The sequence below is a fragment of the Mauremys reevesii genome, linkage group 8 (genome assembly GCF_016161935.1).
Source record: "Mauremys reevesii isolate NIE-2019 linkage group 8, ASM1616193v1, whole genome shotgun sequence".
In the NCBI taxonomy this organism is placed as follows: Eukaryota; Metazoa; Chordata; order Testudines; family Geoemydidae; genus Mauremys; species Mauremys reevesii.
In genome coordinates this window covers 105189173-105210653 of record NC_052630.1, presented here as the reverse complement: position 1 = coordinate 105210653, position 21481 = coordinate 105189173, and the positions used below count along the sequence as shown (strand labels likewise).

Below are 21481 nucleotides of genomic sequence, written 5' to 3'. Positions count from 1 at the left end.
TGTGTGGATTAAAACTGAAATAATGGGGTTTAGTTCATATAATTATTTGATTTCTTTGGGGCTAGACAGGGGTCTGTAAGATTACTCTTCCTTCCCTGGCTTTATTTGCCTGTTACGGAAAAATAAATGCACAGCATGGCTCTAGTTCATCCCCATTCCTACTTGACACTCAGTTTCAAATCTAACAAGTTTCAGTTGTCCTGTCCTGAAAGCGTCCCACCTTGGCAGCTTCTGAAGGAACGTTTCTGGAAGCTTTGCCTATCTTTTCACCTAACCCAGACTCAGCAGCAGCTATCCAATTCAGATTTTGGGAGGATCCTGGATTAGTTCCTAATGATACCACAGGTGCAGCTAGGGCCTGTTACAAGATCCCTTCCAGCTTCTTTACTGAGTAGCCGGCATGGTCTAATCTAGCAGATGCTGGACTGGGAGTCAGAAAAGCTAGGTTCTATTCCTGGCTCTGCCATTGTCCTCTAGCATGACCTTGGGTAAGTCACTTCCTCTCTATGCCTTGTTGCTTTTTTTGTCCGTCCCCCCGTTTGCCTTGCCTTGCCTGTTAGCTCTTCAGGGTAGGAACTATCTATCTTAGCATGATGGGACCTGAAACAAATCTCCCCCTCCCAGAGCACCCACTCCTGCCAAAACATAGTATGGTCACCACTCTATCTAGTTTGATTTCTTCCCCTCTGGTTCACCAGTGCTGATACTGAGCCTTACATCCTGTTTAATGCTTTTTCTTCAGGTCCCCTTGTTGTTCACAATAAACCAAGGAGGCTCTGCTGCCTCCTTTAGGCTTTACATGGTATATAGCATATAATTCCCCTTCAGTCCAGGGTTCACAATCTAGATAGTTATTCAGTTCCGCTCCACTCCTGAGATGTGAGATACAGGCTTTACAGTGTCTCTAACAAATAATTCCCCTTCCCATCAGGGATCAGGTTTCTGTTCTCCCTTTTCTCATTCAGTCTAGGGACCCCTGCAAGAATTCACTCCTTTAATCTCTGTGCCAGCACTACTGAATGCTGCTCAAGCCTCCCTAGTCCCCGGAAGGGCCTGCAGAACTTTCCACCCTTGTAGCTTTGCCCTGAAACTGAATAGGGATCTTCCTTTTAAGACTGTCCCTGGAAGTCTACTTCCTTCTTCAGATGTTTCATTTTGGGCTGATTATCCTATTTCTCCCTTCCTAGCTCCCAAGCCTGATTTGTCTCCTCACTCCAGCTGCTATCCTACTCCTAACCAGGCCAAGCATCCCTTGTTAGGTCATAGAACTGAGAACTACTTCCTTTAAAAGAGCTCAGTTGCTATAGACAGGACATCTAGGAACTAACCAGACATTTAGTTTTGTTCCTTATTATTTGTAAGCAGGAGCATGGTCTTACGAAGTAAGCATGGGACTTGTATGCAGTAATCCTTTACTCTCTAATACCATCGGACACTGATTCCTTCTGTAGCCATGGTGCAGTCATTTAACATCCCTATTTAGTTTCGCCACCTGCAAAATGGAGTTAATTTACAATGCTGGAGACAGGGCATTATAAAGGGACATGTTGGCCTGGATTGTCAGACTTAAAACAAAGGGCTGCCTTAAATTTTTGAGCTTGCCACTTGGACACTGTCATGAGCTGTAAGGAAAAAAATAATTTAACTGCTAGTAGGTAAAAAGTAATTAATTTATTTTTCCATAGTACTGGACAAAGAAAATGAGAAGTGAAAGTGTGATTCTGTGTATAAAAATGGTAAAAAGATAACGCTGGGTTTAACAAATTTTGGCATCACACAAATTCATAGATTTTTAGGCCAGAAAGGACCATTATGATCATGTAGTCTGACCTTCTGCATAACAGAGGCCATTAAAGTTTCATCCAATGATTCCTGCACTGAGCCTAACAGTTTGTGTTTGAACTGGAACCTATCTCTTAGAAAGACATCCAATCTTTATTTGAACTGTAAAGGATGGAGAATTTTCACTATCCCTTGGTAACATATTCCACAGTACGTAAATTATAGTGCTTTCCCGCATTAATGTAATTGCTAAGCAACCAGACATTTTCTTTAGCAAACAATTGTAGAAGTTGAAGATGAAGCCATACTATTCCTGTTCTGTGTAGTCTTGACTTCAAGAATCTCTGTTTTAATTACTGTTCTAGGTTAATCAAACATGGATAACTATTAGAATGTGTTCTCATTGCTGATTGGTAAAGTACTAGTTTCTTTTATTGATTCTTCTCTTTGCAGATATTATAGTTGAAAGTACTATGTATACTGTTCTTTAAACACTAACATCTTTCCAAGGAAAATGATTTAATCTACATGTATTCTTTCCCCTTTTTTGGTAATTGTATGCTTATAAAGAATTTGCTCAGTGTTTATGGCTTGACCTAGATGTAGAAAATTGCAAATACCAGAAACCTAATTAAAGTATCTTTAAAAAGCTATTATTATCCCAACCAGTACCAGGTACTTCATTGGAAAATGCAAGGAACACCATATTAGATAACTAAGGAATAAGCAGCCTGTAGCCAATTTTCTTCCTAACCCACAGTTTATACTCCGCAGCAGGAAGGCTTGTATTGACTGATAAATATCTGTGAACTCTGTTCTTTTTTTGAATTGTACTAAATTGTTGACATAAATTATACCTTGAGGCATTGAGTTCCACATATTAATTATGGATTGTTTGTGTTTAATTTTTTCCCTTTGTATTGGGTTTAAATTTGTTGCCCTTCAATGGAATTGTTCTTGGATTATGCAAAAGGATAAGAGTGTGTCTAGCTCCTCATCTCTATCATGTCTCCTCTTAGGCACCTATGCTTTTGCCTCTAATTGTCTCCTTGCACCTAAAAACTCCCAACCATTCCACTCTCTTAGTCTTCTCATAGAGAAGTCAATGCCTCTAACCCTTTCTGTTGCCTGTCTCTTATTTCTGCACTATCCCTTTTGAGATAGGATGACCTGAACTGGACACAGCATTTCAGGGAAAGGTATAGCATTGACTTATATCAGGGGTGGGTAAACTTTTTGGCCCAAGGGCCACATCAGAAGTTGCAAAACTGTATGGAGGGCCAGGTAGGGAAAGCTGTCCACCCCCTCCCACTTCCCGTCCACTGACTGCCTCCCTCAGAATCTCTGACCTATCCAAGCCACCTTGCTCCTTGTCCCCTGACTGCCCCCTCCTGGGACCCCTGCCTCTAACCGTGCCCTGGGACCCAACCCCCTATCGAACCCTCCCTGTGCCGACTGCCCCAACCCCTATCCACACCCCTGCCCCCTGGGACTCCCATGCTTATCCAACCCCCCCAGTCCCCTGACTCCCCCCCTCCCCACAATCCAACCGCTCCCTGTCCCTGGTCTTCTCCCTGGGAGTCCCTGCTCCTTATCCATCCTCCCCGCCCCTTACCATGCTGCTCGGAGCAGCAGGAGCTTGCAGCCCTGCCGCCTGGCCAGAGCCAGCCACACCACTACACTGCTTGGCAGGAGCCGCAGGCCAGAGCGCTGACAGTGTGGCGAGCTTAGGCTGCAGCATAGGGGGGACAGCAGGGGAACGGCTGGGGGTTAGCCTCCCTGGCCAGGAGCTCAAGGGCTGGGCAGGATGGTCCTGCAGGACGTGGTTTGCCCACCTCTGATTTATATGATGGGATTTTTTTAATGTTCACCTCCATTCTTTATGCGTTTTAGAACATTGTTTACTTTTTATGACTGCTGTTGCCTGTTGAGCAAAATATTATTGGTCTGGGGTAGCAGGAGGGCTCTTCAGCTTGGGAAAGGAGGTGTCGTACACTTTGGCTAAAGGGCACCCCCACCACTCCTGGTGCTATCCCTGGGTGGAGTTAACACCCCCTTAGGCTGGGTAGCACCACTCATCTATTTGAGCACGTTTTAACTGCACACACCTCACTTTCATGTTAAAGGAGTGTGGGAAGTGCCTTGGCACATGCTCCCTCGGCCGGTGGGGCCCATCAGAGGCAGATGTTCCCGGGAAGTGCCATGGGGCGCACACAGTGGCAGCAGCAGATCCAGTGAAAGGGGCTGGGCAGAGTGGGCGCGAGTCCTGCCACAGGGGTTGTGTTGGAGGAAAGTGCACAGGGCAGGGCCCAGGAGCAGGGCTGGGTGGGCTGCACCAGGGGCCTGGGCTGCAGGCTTTCCGTAGGGATTGGGCCTGCACCGTGCACCGCAAGGACTCTGAGGCTGGAGGCCGCGGGGAAGATGGCGGCGGCCGCAGCCCCTCTCATTTCATCGGCCATCCCCACAGCGGGCCAGCTCCTGCAGAGTACCCCCCCCCCGACTACGTTTCCCAGCAGGCTCTGCGGATCGCGTCACCAGCGGCTCCGCGGAACTACATTTCCCAGCAAGCAGCGCGGCCGTCTCTAGACTACCTTTCCCAGCAGGCCGTGCGTCGTTCACGCGGAGGCGCGCCTTGGGGACTACGTTTCCCAGCATTGCCGTGCAGCCCCAGGATCGGAGGGGGCCGCGCTCGAGGGCCGCGAAGGACGCTGGGAGCAGCAGTCCGCGGGGCTTGCGCGCGCCGCGAGGCGGGTCCGGGGCGTGTCCTCAGGGTATATAGGCAGCCGGAGGGGCCGGGGGCTGCACTCTGCCGTCGTCGCCCCTGTCAGACTCCATGAAATCTGCTGCCGCCCGTGCTGAGCTCGCGCCAGGCCCCGCGCCTAGGTACCGCGGCACGGGCTGGGCGGGGCGGCCCTGCTTCGCGGGCGGGGGCGGGGGGGGAGCTGGTGGGGGCGGTAGCGCGACGCGACCCGACCCGACCAGCAGGGCCGTGGCTCCGCGGCGCCGGGGCGAGGCGTGATGGGGGGGCTGGGAAGGGCTGGGCTCGGAGACCCGAGCTCCGGCCCGATGCCCCGCTTGGCGGGTCGTGCTGCCCCTTCCTCCGACCCCGGCGGGGGCCCGTTCGGAACGCTGGGGGATCCCACGTGACTCGGCCCCGGCTCCGCCATGTTTGTTGGGGGCAGAGAAGCCCGACAAGGCAAACCTGCCGCGCCGAGGGGGGCGGAGCTATCAGCGTCACGTGTCCTCGGCCGCTGCCTGTGAGCGGCCACCGTTGGGATTTGGCGCCAAACGGGGGGCGGGGTTGGAGAGGGGAAAGGCGGGAAAAGGGTCCATTGTCTCCGTGAGGGGCGGCGCCTTCTGAGGGAGCGAGACCCCGCCCCGAGCCTAGGGTGTGTGGTGGGGGGAGCAGTCACCCCTCCAGCCCCCCAAGCGCTGGGGGGGGGGACGGTTACTCACTCACCCCCCCCCTGAAATCCGAGGGGGGGGGAGGTGCCTGCAGTGTGTGTCACATACACTCTCTTTTCTCTTCCCCTCCCCCCCCCCCAAAGTGCTGGAGGGAGGGGGCCATGGTGCTGATTTCCCCTTGCTCGGGGATCGTGCTGTCTCCTCGCACAGGTTGGGTAGGAAGCCCCACTCTACCTACATCGTGTAAACGTAGCACTGGCCTTGGCTATGGGATGCTTGGTCTCTGGCCCTATGGCTTCCACTCCTGCGCCAGGCCTGGCTTTGATAGGAGCCTGGCTTTGTGACCTGCTCATTGTGAAGGTGCCTCCGTGCTTGGCATAGCCAGGCAAAGTGGGGGCATGGGGGGCTGTATGAGTGATTAACACCAATGGGCTGAGTCTCAGATCCCCCTTTATGTGGGGTACCTATGATCCGTTTTCTTGAAGTCAGGAGTTCTGAAGGGCAGACTTTAAAAGCTTACCCAAGGCTGGGGCAGAGTAGGATTTGGAGTTCAGGGGTGTAGGTACCATACCCATAGGCCACACACATATCTCTGTACTTGCAGCCCCAGATACGGCTGTAGTTCTCTACAAAATAACTTCCCTAACTTGTACAGCAAGGGTTAGGAAGGCTGGTTTAGTGGGTGAGGCACCGGAGAGCTGAGTTCAGTCTCATCTCCCCTACAAATTTCCCAACTGACCATGTACGAGTGAATGTGCTCTGTGTTTTCATTCCCTACCTGGAGTACTACTTCCTTGTCTCTGTTGGGATTATAAAGTCCATTAATAACTGACATACTGTGGCAATGAGAGCTGTATAAGTACCTAGATAGTATCCTGTGTCACTGAATGAGTTGTCTACATACAAATGTGTATGTAATCTGAATTGGTTTCCTAAAACCAAATTGGTTATTTTGATGCAACTCTGTTTAGATGCTCTTCCTTTGTTTGAACCCTGTGAGTGTCAAACCACAAAACTGCACTAATTGCTTTAACTACCCTGGGTTTTAAATTGTGCAGGTAGGTAAAAGTAAACATGCAATATTATGCAGCCAGGCCTAAAGAGAGTCTCTGAGCCTAACTGGACTGTGTATACAAAGCAGCATGCCTTGTTAGCAAATACCCACTTAGCAAGTGCTGTCCCCTCTCCTTAAGACATACTCCAATGTAGCTCCTCTGGCTATCAGCTCCATGTGGTCCTGCTGGGTGATGGTTCATAGTAAAGGGCACATTTTGTAATCCCATCTTTGAGCCAGAGGTAGGAAACAGGCTGCATTGGCTACCTCAACTACTGTGACCTCTTTTAAGGGCCATTGTCGCATTCTTCTGACAAAAAACTCAGATTATTTAAAGCAAAAAGCGCTTTAAAAAAAAATCTATTCACAATCTATACTGCTACACTTGATGTAGTTTGGGAGGGGAAGTGAACTTTCAAAGTGAGAATGGTACTTGAGTGCACTCTAAGAAGATGCATGGGAAAACTTAGTGCCTTTTTTTTATTTTTTAAGCACTAGATGAGATGTTTCCTAAACTCCAGAATAGTGGTCCTGTGGGCTAGAGCTAGCTACATGTATGATGCTGGCTTCCTATTTCCAGCTACAAAGCTGCCTTAAGATAGGTAAAATGTATTCATTATTTCCCATGTAAGCAGCTGTTGTGATTGACATGGGTGTTATGCAGTTGATTCTGAGTGGGATGGGAGGTGTTCATGAATGGTTGAGCTAGCCAGTAGTCCAAGACTACCTCTTCTTAAAATTAGGGCTGATCAAAATCTTTGTCAACTTCTTTCGACAGAAAATTGGGTTTTTAACTAAAGAAAAACTTATGTGAAAAGGGTCTGGTTCGCCTTACTTACCTTCTTATTAGAAAATCAGCAATTTTTGTTTGGGAGGGGAAAACTTAAGTGTTGGTTATTGATAAGTTAATTTTCTACATACATTTTTGATCTGCTATAATTAGTAAACAAGCTTGCAGATACCTATTCTGGAAAGTCAGAAGTCTGAAATTGTGCACTAGATTTCTCATATTACTGATTCTGGAAATGTGAACTTCTAGTCACTTTGTCACCATTTGGTAACACCATGTACAACACTGCAAATCCATTCTAATTGCTTGTTGAATCTTCAGTTGTAGAATGGAAGAGGAATTGGCTGCTCCCTCCACTTCTGCAGACAAAACTGATAGGTAAGGGATTTGAGTTAGCAGGCTAAAGCTGGAAAACAAAAAAAAAAAAATATAGGGTAATAGTGGATCTTATTTCAAATTAATATTTAAATCTGACATTGTGCTTAGCTCTAGATATTAAAGGTTATAGATGTCTCATGTTGCCGCACAAGAAACCACAGTTTAGGAATACTCTTCTGTTTTCCCCCTTTCTGGGCTAACACCGGTTAAGTCCTTATTCCAGAGAAACACTGTATTAACAGCCTTTCACAAAAGTTTGCTCTAGGCATGGCTGCGTGACAAATGTGTGGTTTTTTTTTTAATGGGCGATAATAGCCAATGTTCCACTCTTATGCAGGTGAGCTTGTGTCTTCATGAACTGTCCCCTTCTTTCTGCAGGACTTCATATGGTTTTCTGTCACATTCTCAATGTAAACAACTCTTCTCATATTGGAGTGTTGTATATAAGCCTCTGACTTAGCGGAAGACTGAAAGTTGGCTATTGCATTAAGCAGTCTTTGATCTGCTTCTGGGATCTGCTTCTTGCAGTTAAGGGTTAAATTTATTCTAATGTGAGAAATGGAAAAATCTTTGTCCCCTTAGTGCTGGTGCACATGAAAGTTCTCCAGCAGTAACTGAATAATCATGGTGGGGGCTCACTATTTAGCACTTCTATACACATTGCTGGTTGATGTTTGACTCTTGATAGGAAGAGTTTGAAGGCTGGATTTAAAGATTCTAGGAAATGGAAGCGTGTGACTGAACAGAAGGGGGCTACAAACATTCCTCCGGTTTGTACACGTAGAGATGTTCTCACAACTGTACAGTGACTAACCCAGCCTGTGTTCTATAACTTTACAGTATGGATGTGGATGGAGAAGCCAAGAAACTACTGGGCTTAGGACAGAAACACTTGGTATTGGGAAATATTCCAGCAGCTGTTAATGCATTCCAGGAAGCTGCTAGTGTATTGTAAGTAACTGAACACACTTGGATTCTCATTTTGGGCACATCACTGAAGTGAATCAAGCTGAAATGTAGATACTTAACTCAGGCCTAGATAAGCTGTGTTTATAGGCAGTTTGCAAGTATCTGAATATAATTACTTGGAAAACTGAGGATTGTACCATGTCTGTGTAGATTTCTTTTGAAATAATGCATTATTTGTGCTGCTTAGACACTTAACTTTTGGAGTAGTGACCTCCAATGCCTCAGAAATCAACATATCAAGAAACCAAACCAGTCCATACATTGCAAAATAAGGAATTTTCTGCAATGCAAATCTCCTTAGTCTAACCACTAGAGAAACATAATCTATAAATTGCAAGCAAAGCAGAGACAAATTGCTTAGCCTCTAGAGGAAAAGAGCATTTAGAACAGAAGGCGGTCTTGAAAACCCACTACAACCAGAACTTTCAGTAAAAACCATTCCAGTTATCAGAAGGGAGAGAACTGCCATTTGCCTAAGGGTGAAGGTCGTGTGGGAGGTAACAGCTTGGAAATTGACTTTCCCACCCAGAAAAGATTTAAATGTTGCATATCTGGTAATGTAAAGCTATTTCAAAACATGGTGCAAATAAGCTGTATTAACTTCTTTCTTACTTTATAGGGGTAAAAAGTATGGTGAGACAGCAGATCAATGTGCAGAAGCTTTTTTTTACTATGGAAAATCTCTCCTGGAGTTAGCAAGGTATACTAACAAAGACACTCTAGTTGGCTTGTCAGTCCTCTGAATACATAGTATACCTCCTTCCTGGATTTTGACGTCTTAAGATGGTATTTTAATTTCTTTATAAAGGGGATACAAATGGGGGAGTACTTTGATAGTAGCAACTGAAAATTTTAGTTTGGAGCCTTTTGGATGAAACACCAGTTAAATGTAATTGCTTCTCTTAAAAATAAAAATTTAAAGTAGGTAGCTGTACCTTACAGGTGGGGAATGGGCATTAGAATAAGGGAGTAGGTTATTGATAGAACGCTTGAACTCAAGGAAAAATAGGAGAAATATAATCTGCAGGACGGGCCAGGCAAAAGGGAACTGTTCTTACCTAGATCACTAGCAAAAGTGTAACTGGAGTCACTGGGCACCAGTCCATCTATCCTAAATATTTTTAGAGCATCATCACCATGTTCTCTTGCCGCACAAGTATGGCACGATGCTCAAGATCTACTGAAATCAAGAGTCTAGCCTGGAATAAGAGGCTTTTGCAGTCTAGAACAGGGGTACAGTAGAATAAGAATATAACATAAGAACGGCCGTACCGGGTCAGACCAAAGGTCCATCTAGCCCAATATCCTGTCTACCGACAGTGGCCAATGCCAGGTGCCCCAGAGGGAGTGAACCTAACAGGCAATGATCAAGTGATCTCTCTCCTGCCATCCATCTCCATCCTCTGACAAACAGAGAGGCTAGGGACACCATTCCTTACCCATCCTGGCTGTAGGTGGGAGAGGTGCTAGCATTTGACTGCTCTACCTATGTTCCTTTGTGCACAAAATGTATTCCTTGGTGCTTGTGTGCTGCTGACTTGCTTCTATTTTTCTAGAATGGAGAATGGTGTATTGGGAAATGCCTTGGAAGGAGTGCAAGTGGAAGAGGAGGAAGAAGAAAAAGCAGATGACGACTCAATGGTAGAAAATGCTGATAATATAGATGGTATGTAGAACTGTCTAACATGCCATAGAGATGCCAAGCTGTATTGCCTTGTGTAAATATCGGACCTGGATTCTTTACTTTGCTGCCCTAGATGATCTGAAACTTTGTACCAAAACTTTTAGCAGGTGGAAGAGTCTTGTTCTATAAATTTCCCAAACCTAGCTAAAAGATATTTTTATTTTGCAAGAAACTCTTCTTTCACACTAGTTTTGAGTCAAGGGGTCACAAAATTTGTCAATTGTGAAGCATTACACTCAAACTTCCTTTCCTGTTCTAAGCTTTCAGCCAGCTAGGACTGCTTTGTGCACTTGCAGCAGTACAGTGGCATGTGGTGTCATTCATTTAAGTTGGTAATAAGGGGAGAATTTATTTTGTGTCAGACTCACCAAACTGTCCTGTCTGTAAAAGTTCAAGGGCAGTTTTCATTCTATAGTACATTGCAGAGGATTATTGCACGAGGAGGTTTTTATCCATCTAGACAAATGGATTAACTTGGCGTCTCTTGCTCAGCTGTGACTAAAAATGCTACTGCATAAAACTGTATATTGCTTGAGTGGTCATTTACAAGACTGTAGTATCTCCCAGAGTTTGTTGCTTGGGACCCAGCTTCTTTAGATTTTAAAAAAGAATCAAGTTTAGGAACGTGCTATACACACACATTGGAGGGTCTGAGGGTGGTATTTTCAATTTCCATTAATGCTTTTATCACTAAACTCGAAGAAATGTTTATGCTTCATCTTCCTTAACTATGTAGAAGAAGCAAGGGAGGAGTTGAGAGAGCAGGTATATAACGCCATGGGGGAAAAGGAAGAATCCAAAAAATCTGCAGAAGAGTCTCCAGTACTGAGTGAAGCTGGGAAGGAAACAGGAGGAGAGAATGTGGAGATGGGAGGAAAAACAAGAGAAGAAGAAGCAATTGCTGACATAGAGACAAAGCTTAAAGAGAAGGTAGAAGAGCAGGTAGAGGCAGATATGCAGAAGACAGTGTCAGAAGAACAAGTGGCAGAAGCTATAGGAGAGCAGGCAGAGGTGGCTGTGGAAAAGGAGGCATTGGCAGAAGAGCAGGTGACAGAAGCAGCAGAAAAGCAAGCTGAGGCAGCTGTGGAAGAGAAGGCAGTGGCAGAAGCCACGGAAGAGAGGGTAGAGGAGGCAGTAGCAGAAGCAGCAGAAAAGCAAGTTGAGGCAGCTACAGAAGAGAAGGCAGAAGCCACGGAAGAGCGGTTAAAGGCAGCTGTGGAAGAGAAGGCAGTGGCAGAAGCCACAGTAGAGGCAGCTGTGGAAGAGAAGGCCGTGGCAGAAGCCACAGTAGAGGCAGCTGTGGAAGAGAAGGCCGTAGCAGAAGCCACAGAAGACCAGGTAGAGGCAGCTGTGGAAGAGAAGGCCGTGGCAGAAGCCAGGGTAGAGGCATCTGTGGAAGAGAAGGCAGTGGCAGAAGCCACGGAAGAGCAGGTAGAGGTAGCTGAGGAAGAGAAGGCAGTGGCAGAAGCCACAGAAGAGAAGCTAAACAAGTCAGAAGAGGCACTGGCCTCAAAAGAAACACTGTTTGCAGATGGAAATGCCACTACATCTGCAGAGGGCAAAGAGCCAGCTAATGAAATGCAAACTGAAGAAAAAGTTGAAGTAGCTGTTAAGGTAGAAAAAGAGAGAGATCATCTGATGGAAGAGGGAGATGGTGCTAAGGTAGAAAAAGAAGAGGAGAAAGATGACCTGATGGAAGAGGGTGAAGGTAACAGGGATAGGACAAGTACTTGTGGGTGGATTACTTGATGGATTTGACTTGCTAACCAGGGGTAAAAGTTACTTTTCCATTCAGAATTTTCTGTTTGCCATAGACTAATGGAAGGTCTCAAACAAGAGGCACTTGGGTATAAAGTCCTCCAAGTAACTGGCTTCAGTTAAGTTTCAAGGAGCAATGAATAGTTTTAGTTTCCGTCTAATGCTTAACTAACTGCAAAGCAAAATCTTTATGTGGCTATCATTTTGGGGGCTGTGGCTAGCTTCAGTGGTAATTTTTGGAAAGCAATAACTAGGCTGGTAGAGAATACTGAATGGATGTCCACTTGCATGTATCTGGGTTTATTGCACTAACCTTCAAATAATTTGAACCACAAGTTGCCTCTGGTCCTAATCTCCAATTCTAGACCATGGGGCAGTAAAGTAGAATCCACTGAATTGATACATAAAATAGAAATCTCCTTGTTATGAGAATTGGAACTCTTCTGTGGAATCTCAGTGACTGAAGAATGAACTTCATTGTGAAACTTAAATTTAATATCTGATAGGCTTTAAAATTCCATTGTAAATAGGTGCTAGCTAGTACAGGTTTCTTCCTATGTAGTTTTTCATATCATTCTGCTTCCCTGCTTCATTTAGCTGCTTAACTATTCTAACAAACCAGAAAACAAACTCCATATGCTTTCCAAAATAACATACACTTGAAGAGGCTACAAATCATCACATGGTATCTTGATATTCCGACAATCAATCAGAATGACTGCATGCTTGTGCCAGTTGAACTATTCGCAGCCTTACTTAATAGTGACCAAATATCCGTGCAGTTTCTTAATTTCCTTAGCAATCTCTGGACAATATTAAAGGCATCTCTCATGTCGAACATCACAGTGGAACTGTCTGTACCAGTCACAAAGGATGTAATATAGCTACACTGTAAAGCAGTGGCTCTCAACCCTTCCAGACTATTGTACGCCTTTCTGCAGTCTGATCTGAATATAAATATTATACTTACATTTTAATGTATAGCATATAGAGCAGTATAAACAAGTCATAGTCTGTATGCAATTTTAGTTTGTACTGACTTCGCTAAAGCTTTTTATGTTGCCTGTCATAAAACTAGGCAAATATCAAGATGAGTTGATGTACCCATTACCCCTGGGGGTATGTAGAGGTCATGCGTACCCCTGGTTGAGAACCACTGCTCTAAAATATCTTACCATATATTGTGCAGATAGACCCTTGTATTCTTTCTCTTGCCTCAAACTCAGTCTGTACCCACAAGAAAAATAGTTCTTAACTTTTATTTCCCAGATAAGGAAAAAAGCACACTGACATCCATTTACTAACTTTGGGAGTGCTTATTTGACAACCACATCGTGGTCTAATAAATGTCTTCTCCTCCAGCCTCAAGTTTTAGTCACGTTTGCAGAGGTACATTATCTAAAAGTGTCTTATTAGGAAGCTAAGCACCTAGCATCTTTCTTCTCACTCTAATCAATTACGTCTCTTACATAGAAACTTGGTCTGCCTTTGTAGCAGGTACGCCATTGCCAATATGGCTGTTACCACAGTTGACCTCCCACACCCATGTTCTTTTTGTCAAAAGTAACTGGCTTCCTCAAGAAAAGTAAAATTTGACCAGCTCACAAGCCTGTTTCAGCTTCCGAACATAAGAGCCTTCTTTTTCCAGTTATACACCTCTACCCCTATATAACGCTGTCCTCGGGAGCCAAAAAATCTTACCACGTTATTGGTGAAACCGCATTGTATCGAACTTGCTTTGATCCACCAGAGTGCGCAGTCCATTTCCACCCCCTCCCCCGGCACCGCTTTACCGTGTTATATCCAAATTTGTTCGTCTTATATCGGGTCGTGTTATATGGGGGTAGAGGTGTATAGTAGATTGCCAAGCTTGTATAGGATACTAATTGTGTATAGCAAGGTTTCCCATCCACTTATGTATCAGATAGCTTGTGCGCAAAAGTAAATGCTGGCCGCCATCCATTCCCCTTCCCCCTCCCACTCTCTTTCCCCTGGCTTCCCATTGCTAGGATTAATTATGTAACTCTACGTTTAGAGCACTTTGCTGCCCCATAAATTCACAAGCTGAACTGGTACTGCAAAATAGCAAGTTGCCTGATAAAAATCTTCTAGTTGTCTGAAATCATAAGCAGTTTGCATTTGAGTTTTAGACACTGCTACCACACGTGGGATCAGAAATACTATCTTGCTGAAAACATTTGTGACTTGTAGGATGACATACCACTCACTGGGTGTCTGTTTACAACTCCATTGACTTCACTGGGAGCTCCCAGGGAATATGTCCAAATTTACCCCAAAATAAACTTCCAGTCTAGGCAGTACTAAGTCAGAAAATTTTAATGTTAAACTGCTGCTGTAGAACTACAGTAACTAATGTTTTTAGCAAGGTGGGTAGTGCAAAAGCTGCAGTGTCACTTTGAGTGTTCTAAAGTTGCACATAATATTCACTGTGAGACAGAGGAAGATGCTTACTTTAATTTAAAAAAAAAAGTCTAACTATGTATAGCAAATATCCTCATTCTCCTCCACAAACTTTCCTTGCAGAAACAGAAGGATCAGATGAGGAAGATAAAGAAAATGACAAAACTGAAGATGATAAAGAAAATGACTCGACCGTTGAAGATAAGGTGAGCTTTTTTTGACTTAGATTGATGATGTGTTCTTCCACATTAACTGAGAACTAATGCTTATGGCTCAATGGCATTGGTTAGATCCAGGCACCGAAGTGTTCTGTTCCTTACTTTGGGTCCTCCTCATATTCTGGTAATCCTGACACCTTTGCAGACACTTCACAGTGAAAATATTACAATAGGCATATTTCTAGTAGTCTTGGGTTCAAATTATTGTCACTTGTGAACTAATGCCCCCAAGATGATGGTATTACACTTTGCCTTCTTGGTCCTTGCCTGACTAATACCTTTGCGAAGTGGTGGTGGTGCTGTTACACATTTTCTCTGGACCAATAACTGCACTCTGGCAGCCAGTGCAGGTACAGATTGTACCAGACTGCAGTAGTCTCTCAATGACCATACTTCAGCATCACCGTTCGCAATACACCGCTTGTAACACCCATCTGATTCTCCACTAATCTGTTAGGAGTATATTCCCCCTCTTTACTTCCACACCTCAATGATTTAGGGTAAGGTGGATTTGACAGGGTTGGGAAGGAAGGAAGTAGTTCTGGCAGCTCATGGATGAGCCTCTTTGGGGCAGTTGCAGCCAGTCAGCACAGGGATATGCATAATCACTAGCTCATGGGGACTGTGTGGCTCTCCTGCGTATCAGTGCAGGGATTGCATCATTCTGAATTTTAACTATGGTGCTGTAGCAATTCAGCACACCTATGCCCTGACTTAAAGGACTTGCTTAACATGGGGTTTCTCAGCCCATGGGTTGAAACGCAAAAATTGGGTCAGCAGAATGTGTCAGTGTCACAGAACTGGCTGGGCTCAGCTCTCCGCACTAGGTGTTGTGGTCTGGTGCGCTGGGTTCCAGCATCACTCAAGTTTGGTCCCTCTGTCACAGTGACAAGGTTGGACCAAACCTGAGCAAAGTTGTGACTGCCTAGAGTGGGGAGCAGAGCCCAATCAGTCCCACAGGACACAAGTTGAGAGGGAATGGTTGGTGTCATGTTCACCAGTAATACCGTCTGCCCATGGGTGTGCACTTCTTTTTGGAGAGTTATTGGCTCACCACACCTTTACCCTCGGGTTCCTTCTCCAGACCCACTAACTCCTTCACTGAACCCCTAGGCCCTCTGATCTCTGCCCCTCATGGACCATGTGGGAGCTGTGTTATGGCAGAGATGTCTTGGTTTTCTTTACCTGTTGGTGGGGGTTTTTGCCAGTTCGCATCTGGCCAGAGCATCTGGAATTTTAGCACTGAGCCCCCTGCCAGATGAACCCCTGTGGGGAGGTAGGGCCAGTATAGAGTCTGGGGGCATCTTAGGATGTGGTAGTGGTGTCTCTGGGTTGTGACAGGTCATCAGGGTTCACAAATGGGTCCTGACCCAAAAAGGTTGAGATCATCTGGTTTAATATACACCATATTTTAGCAGGCCACTGCACAACTGCTTTAAATAGAATTTCTTTACCCGGTTGTGTTGGTATTGCCATTTGCGTCTAATGGATTACCTTGCTTTAACAACCTTATTGAGGTTTCGCTTTAGCTCCTTTTATCTTCTAATTCCTCGTCCTCTTACTTAGTAGTATCTTAAAATTAAACAGAGTTCCAAGGTAATGTTGGCAGAGGTTTTCAGTAGTATTCAAATGACTGTAAATAAACTGGAGATGTAGTCTTAAACAGAAACTAAGATCAAGAACTCATCTTGAGTCTCAACTAACTTGAAAATAGAGTACTGCATCAGCTTGGGACCGTCTCTAGCTGCAGTGACAAACGAAACAACTTACTGTGGTTTTAAACCTTAAATTTCTGATGAGGACCTTTGCTACATTGTTGCACGTTGCTTCACTGAGACAAGTCTTCATTTTTAATATAAAATTAGAATATAATTCTAGTCTTTTCAGGAAAGTGAAGAGGATGAAGTTGGAAATCTGGAGCTGGCCTGGGATATGCTGGAGTTGGCAAAACTAATCTATAAAAGGTAAAACTTGATCTGAGTCTTTATTTAAAAAATAAAATAAAATAAAGGAACTTACAGGAAACCACTGGGGAGTTGGCATAATAGAGGTACACTAGATAAAGAGGTAGAAGCCTCTGATCAGGGTTTTTATAGCAAACTAACTAAAGTTTTCTTGATTTAGACAGGAAACAAAAGAAGCTCAGCTCCACGCTGCTCAGGCTCACCTGAAACTAGGAGAAGTTAGCGTTGAATCCGGTAAATTGTCTGTCTGAAATCTGATTGTACATAAAGTGCTGCACTATTAAACTGGCTTAACTTCTTGCTAACTTTCACCCTATCTCACCCACCACATACTTATTTAAAATGGTCAGAGGTGATTCAGATTGCTGGAGAGATCAGAGAAACTTCAGACCACATGGGGGGAAATGCCCACAAGTTTGAATAGTCTTGGGACAGATCTGGGAATAAGCCAATTACCTGCCTACTAAATTCTTGAGCAAAGTGGGGGAAGGCCATGTTGAGCCTCAACTTGCTTTCATTTCTGGAATAGAAATAGCAGTGGCTTGAAAATAGGCTTGTACACAACAGCTGATCTCGAATGTGGCTCCAGCAACTCTAGGATATGGAGAACTTTTTCACCTTCAGTAGTAGGCCAGAAGGCAAACACACCAAACCGCTGTCAGAATGAGATGGGGAAAATACAAATTGAGAACATGTTGGGTTCTAGAAATGGGCAGACTCCCCAAAACACTCAAGTTGGCTTCTTGGTGGTAGAGAATACAGTTGCTTAATCCTGAGACTTTTGCCTCAGCTTGAAGTCTGCCTCTCCCCTTGAAACAATGTAGTTCTTTATCATCTTTGCCCTTTGGCTAGAAAGTGGTTTCAGACTGAATTCATCTGGAAAGGTTCTGTGGGTTAGGACTGCAAAACTAAGGTTGTGCATATGCCACCTCAGTAATATCACTGGGGGAATTGCCATTTGAGGGTGGAATTATCCTTGAGCAGCTTTATTTCTTAATGTTAAAAGGTGCACTCTTGGCCAATAGTCTATCAATGGTAGGTTAAAATCAGAGTGATATAATTTAGAGTAAACAACTGAACACAAATACCTAGTCTGCTTTTGTCACACTTTCCCTGCTTTACTTGTATAGTATTCTTTCCATGCTTGTGTAGGAAAGAGGAAACGCACTTTTAAAGTAACTGTCTAAATTGCTGCTGAAATGTGGGGAGAGGATTGGGCAGGGAAGTGTAACACTATATGAAACTGACTAACCCAAGTTGTGTCCCTTTAATTGTTAGCATCCCTCAGTGAGGCAACTGCTTTCAGTTCATGCAGAATCTAAGAGCAGTCTATGGAATAAATTAGATGGGGGGAGAGTCTGGTAACTTTGTTTGTTTGGCTTGATACTTATTGTATTTGTAAAGGTTTATGGCTTTTCTGTTGTAGAAAACTATGCACAAGCTATAGAAGAATTTCAGGCATGCCTTGCCTTACAGCAGAAGTACCTCGAGGCCCATGACCGCCTGCTAGCAGAGTCACACTACCAGCTGGCACTGGCATATCACTACAACAGCCAGTTTGATGAAGCAATTCTGCAGTTCAGTAAATCAGTAGAAGTCATTGACAAAAGAATGGGTGAGTAGACTTGCTAAAAACTTAACTAGCAAACTGGTTAACTGTCATAGGAAAGCTGGATTGAGCTGAGGTTAGTAACATGGAAGCACACTACTCTCCACAGTTCTCTGAATGGTCTCTAATGAAAGCAGAGTAGCTCAAGTGCCCTTGCCTTTACATTGTTGGTTTAATAAACTGCTGACAACTTAAACCTGTATTCCTCTAGTGATGCTGACTGAACGAATAAAGAAAGCAGAAGGAGGATCTACTGAAGATGAGAAGGAGATCGAAGAATTAAAGGGACTACTTCCTGAAATTAAGGAAAAGATAGAGGATTCAAAGGAGTCTCAAAAGAGTGCAAGAGTAGCTGAACTGGCTTTGAAAGCAACTCTGGTTAGCTTTTAGCTTAATTACTTTTCTAGTAAGTTGGCATTAACTAATGGTATAGCTGAAGGAGAGCAGAAGTGCCCACAACAGCAGGGTTGGCCGTACTGGTCTAGAATTGGTGATTGTCTGCAAATGACTTACCTTCCCATGACCAGAAGCTGTTAAATCACTCAGAATGAAATATGGCTCTCTTCCCTTTGCCTTTGAGGGGGGAAAAGCATTGGACTATCATGTCACCACTTTGCTTTTCTCTCTTGATAAAGCTACCTCTTATTGGACAATCAGCTGGCCCTCAACAAAGGGGCTAGAGGAGACCGTGACATCACATGTCGGCTGTTTTGTTTAGCACTAAATAACCATAAGGGCAATGCTCTTTGGCAAGGGTTTGGGTTTTTGGCCAGATGTCAGTAAACTAGACCTGCAGAGATTCCTGGGTACAAAGATACAGCCTAGTTTGAGAGTCCTAAATTTGGTTTAAATCTGGTTCAGCATCTGGTGGTGGCATATATCCTGAATAGTTGTATAGTGTAGCCAGCCTTTCTGAAGGCACTTCTACATTGAAGACCTTTTTAAGGTACCTCGTAAGCAGGGGAACAATTAAGTTCTGCCTATCTAACTGATAGGCAACCTGTTTGTCACGGTGACATATTAATTTGTTGGGTTGGTATAAATGTCTACAAGTTGGGTACTTGGTAGAAGAAACAAAATAACCAAAACTGAAAATTAAGTACTTCTGACTGTAAAATTATGAATTGCATTGGTTAATGCAGATATAATAAAACGCCACATCATAGAGAGAAACTTAACAAACCTATTAAACCATAACTTACTTCATGGTACAGTAGGAACCATGGATTTGTAGTGTAAAGTCCCGGCATGCTGTGGGAGCTCAGAAATACAACTGGAAGCCAGTACTTTGTTAATCACTATGGTTTCTTTCATTTTAGGTTGGAGGAGCTACCTCCAGTTTTACACAGAGTGAAGAAAGCTGTTCTGTTTCCACAGTAAGTGAATTAAATCTGAGTTCAGACAGGCATTTAAATACTACTAAATTGGAAGGTTTTAATGTTTGATGTCACTTACATTACAACCTCTATCTTGTAATAGATTCCTGTAAGAAAACCAGCTGATGGAGCATCCCAGTGTGTTACAGACATCTCTCATCTTGTCAGAAAAAAGGTGTGTCCAGCTATATAGCTATTTGGACAAACTACTACAAAACTACCACTGGCTTGCACTGTGTATCGTTTGATTTCTTGGCTAAACAAAGCCTTTAACTATCACTGTTACACACAGAACAAATTCTGAAAAGTAGGAATACTGCATAAAACTCCTTTCCACTGGGAGCCAATCAGTCTTCCTGGAGAGTAGCTTTTGATGGTTCCTTGTATGCTTTACAGCACTCGCCTGATCCACATTAGTTTAACTTCAAAGCTGAATTGTGTGGGTCCTGCAGGCACTCTTTAAATAAGTGCTCCACTATGCTGAGGCCCTGCATGAAAGAGCAGGGCAGGCCAGGCCATAGATATTATAAAGGCAAACAACCAGGCTGAGTTGGGTTCCCTTATTTCCAAGTGGAAATGGAGCATTGGACTTAAATAATAAAGTAGCAAAGCCAGTCTAAATGTGTAGTATTCTTACTACTAGTAAAATCTAACTTCTTGGAGTAATGAAATATGGGCAACCTTAAGGGAAACCAGTGTTTGGTTGTAGTGGTTTTGTTTTGTTTTTTTAACACTGAAGTGTGTTCATTAGTATTTTCCTAATCTAAATCAAATTTCACAGTATTTTTCATTTGCCTACTGTATGTACTGTTACGACACACCATGGCTGTCTGCATTTTGTCACACCAGCATCTTTCAGTCCATCTCTCAGAGCAAGTTTGAAACATCTGCCATCAGCTCTGAAGCTTAGATCAGATGTCATGGGTACTAAAAACAAATTTAATCTAGAACTAGGATGCTTTCCTGCCAATCATAATTAAGGATGGCAAAAATGAAGATAGTATCAGAATTCTTACTGTAACTGAACTCTTACACCAAAAGCTTAAAGCTTCAACTGAATCCTAACTCCTGACTATTTGGTGTGACCCCTCGGAACTAGGAGTTGAGTAGTTAATGCACAATGACATCTAGACACTAATTTTCTTAAGTCTTAAATTTGTACATAGTGAAGACTAAACAATTTTGTCTTCAGAGGAAACCAGAGGAGGAGACTCAACAGGGAGACAATGAAGCTAAGAAATCTAAACCAGAACCGGCTGTCAATGGTGGTGGTGATGCTGCCCCCAGTGGAAATGAGGTTGCAGAAAAAATGGAAGAGGAGGTGGGCAGTTGAGTCAGGAGTCTGTGCCATGCATATTTCCTTCTCTGTTCAGGCATATCTTTCATGCCTGGTAGATCTAATGCTTTATTGCCTGCTGGTTGCCTTCCTAAGGCTGCTATAGAAGGAGCTGGGGAATTTGCCCAATTCAGCGGAGTGCATGTTACACACAAGATGTCTGGCCCTTAGTCATTTGGAAAGTAAACTGGCCCTGTAGCATTACCCACTTGGGAGACAGCAACTTGGAGTTCAGTGTATTAAATTACAGCTGAGCTAAAACACAAGATTCTCCTTTCTCCTAAAGCCCTGGTGTGCAATGGAATAGAAGTCTGTTGTACTTAAAATCAAAGGGGACTCAAGCTATGAAACTATCTACATATATATTTTAGAGTTGTGCTTGGTTTCCGTAACTACTGGTGAAGCGTAGGTAACCAGTCAATGCAATTCTCCAAGCTACTAACACTTTCCCAGCTGGTGCATGAATTAACTGATGTGGAACATATAATACTGTCTCTGAACAAAATTCATTCCTCTCTTTCAGACAGAGAAAAGGCCACAAGTGGAATCAGGGGCTACAGTTGAAAGTACAGTATGATAGGTCTTGAGTGTGGACCGGACCACTCCTCTCCTCTCAAGGAGAATGGTTTTGTATATAGTGTATTTTTTCACTTTGGCAACTTTTGTATGACTTCAATAAAGATTGTAAGCAAATGTTTCAGTTTTTTCCTCACTAGGGGTGAGACATAGTCCTGGTA

At 44.0% G+C, this 21481-nt stretch overlaps 1 protein-coding gene across 6 annotated transcripts; it reads left to right on the top strand.

The window, feature by feature from the left end:
• The first annotated feature begins 4517 nt into the window (after window positions 1-4517).
• LOC120370926 (nuclear autoantigenic sperm protein) lies at window positions 4518-21437 on the top strand. Of its 6 annotated transcripts, none has more exons than XM_039486270.1 (15): window positions 4518-4665; window positions 7353-7409; window positions 8250-8360; window positions 8998-9078; window positions 9935-10044; window positions 10799-11770; window positions 14365-14447; window positions 16338-16423; window positions 16584-16657; window positions 17850-18038; window positions 18244-18410; window positions 19352-19408; window positions 19512-19583; window positions 20601-20729; window positions 21268-21437. In XM_039486270.1, the coding sequence occupies exons 1-15, from the start codon at window positions 4616-4618 to the stop codon at window positions 21319-21321; spliced, it is 2292 nt and encodes a 763-aa protein (XP_039342204.1). In that variant the 5' UTR covers window positions 4518-4615; the 3' UTR covers window positions 21322-21437. The 6 variants fall into 6 exon arrangements, with proteins under 6 accessions (XP_039342204.1, XP_039342205.1, XP_039342203.1 ...); XM_039486269.1 differs by lacking the exon at window positions 4518-4665 and adding an exon at window positions 4904-5039 and having other exon boundaries at window positions 16347-16423; XM_039486268.1 differs by lacking the exon at window positions 4518-4665 and adding an exon at window positions 4904-5039.
• The last annotated feature ends 44 nt before the right edge of the window (window positions 21438-21481 follow it).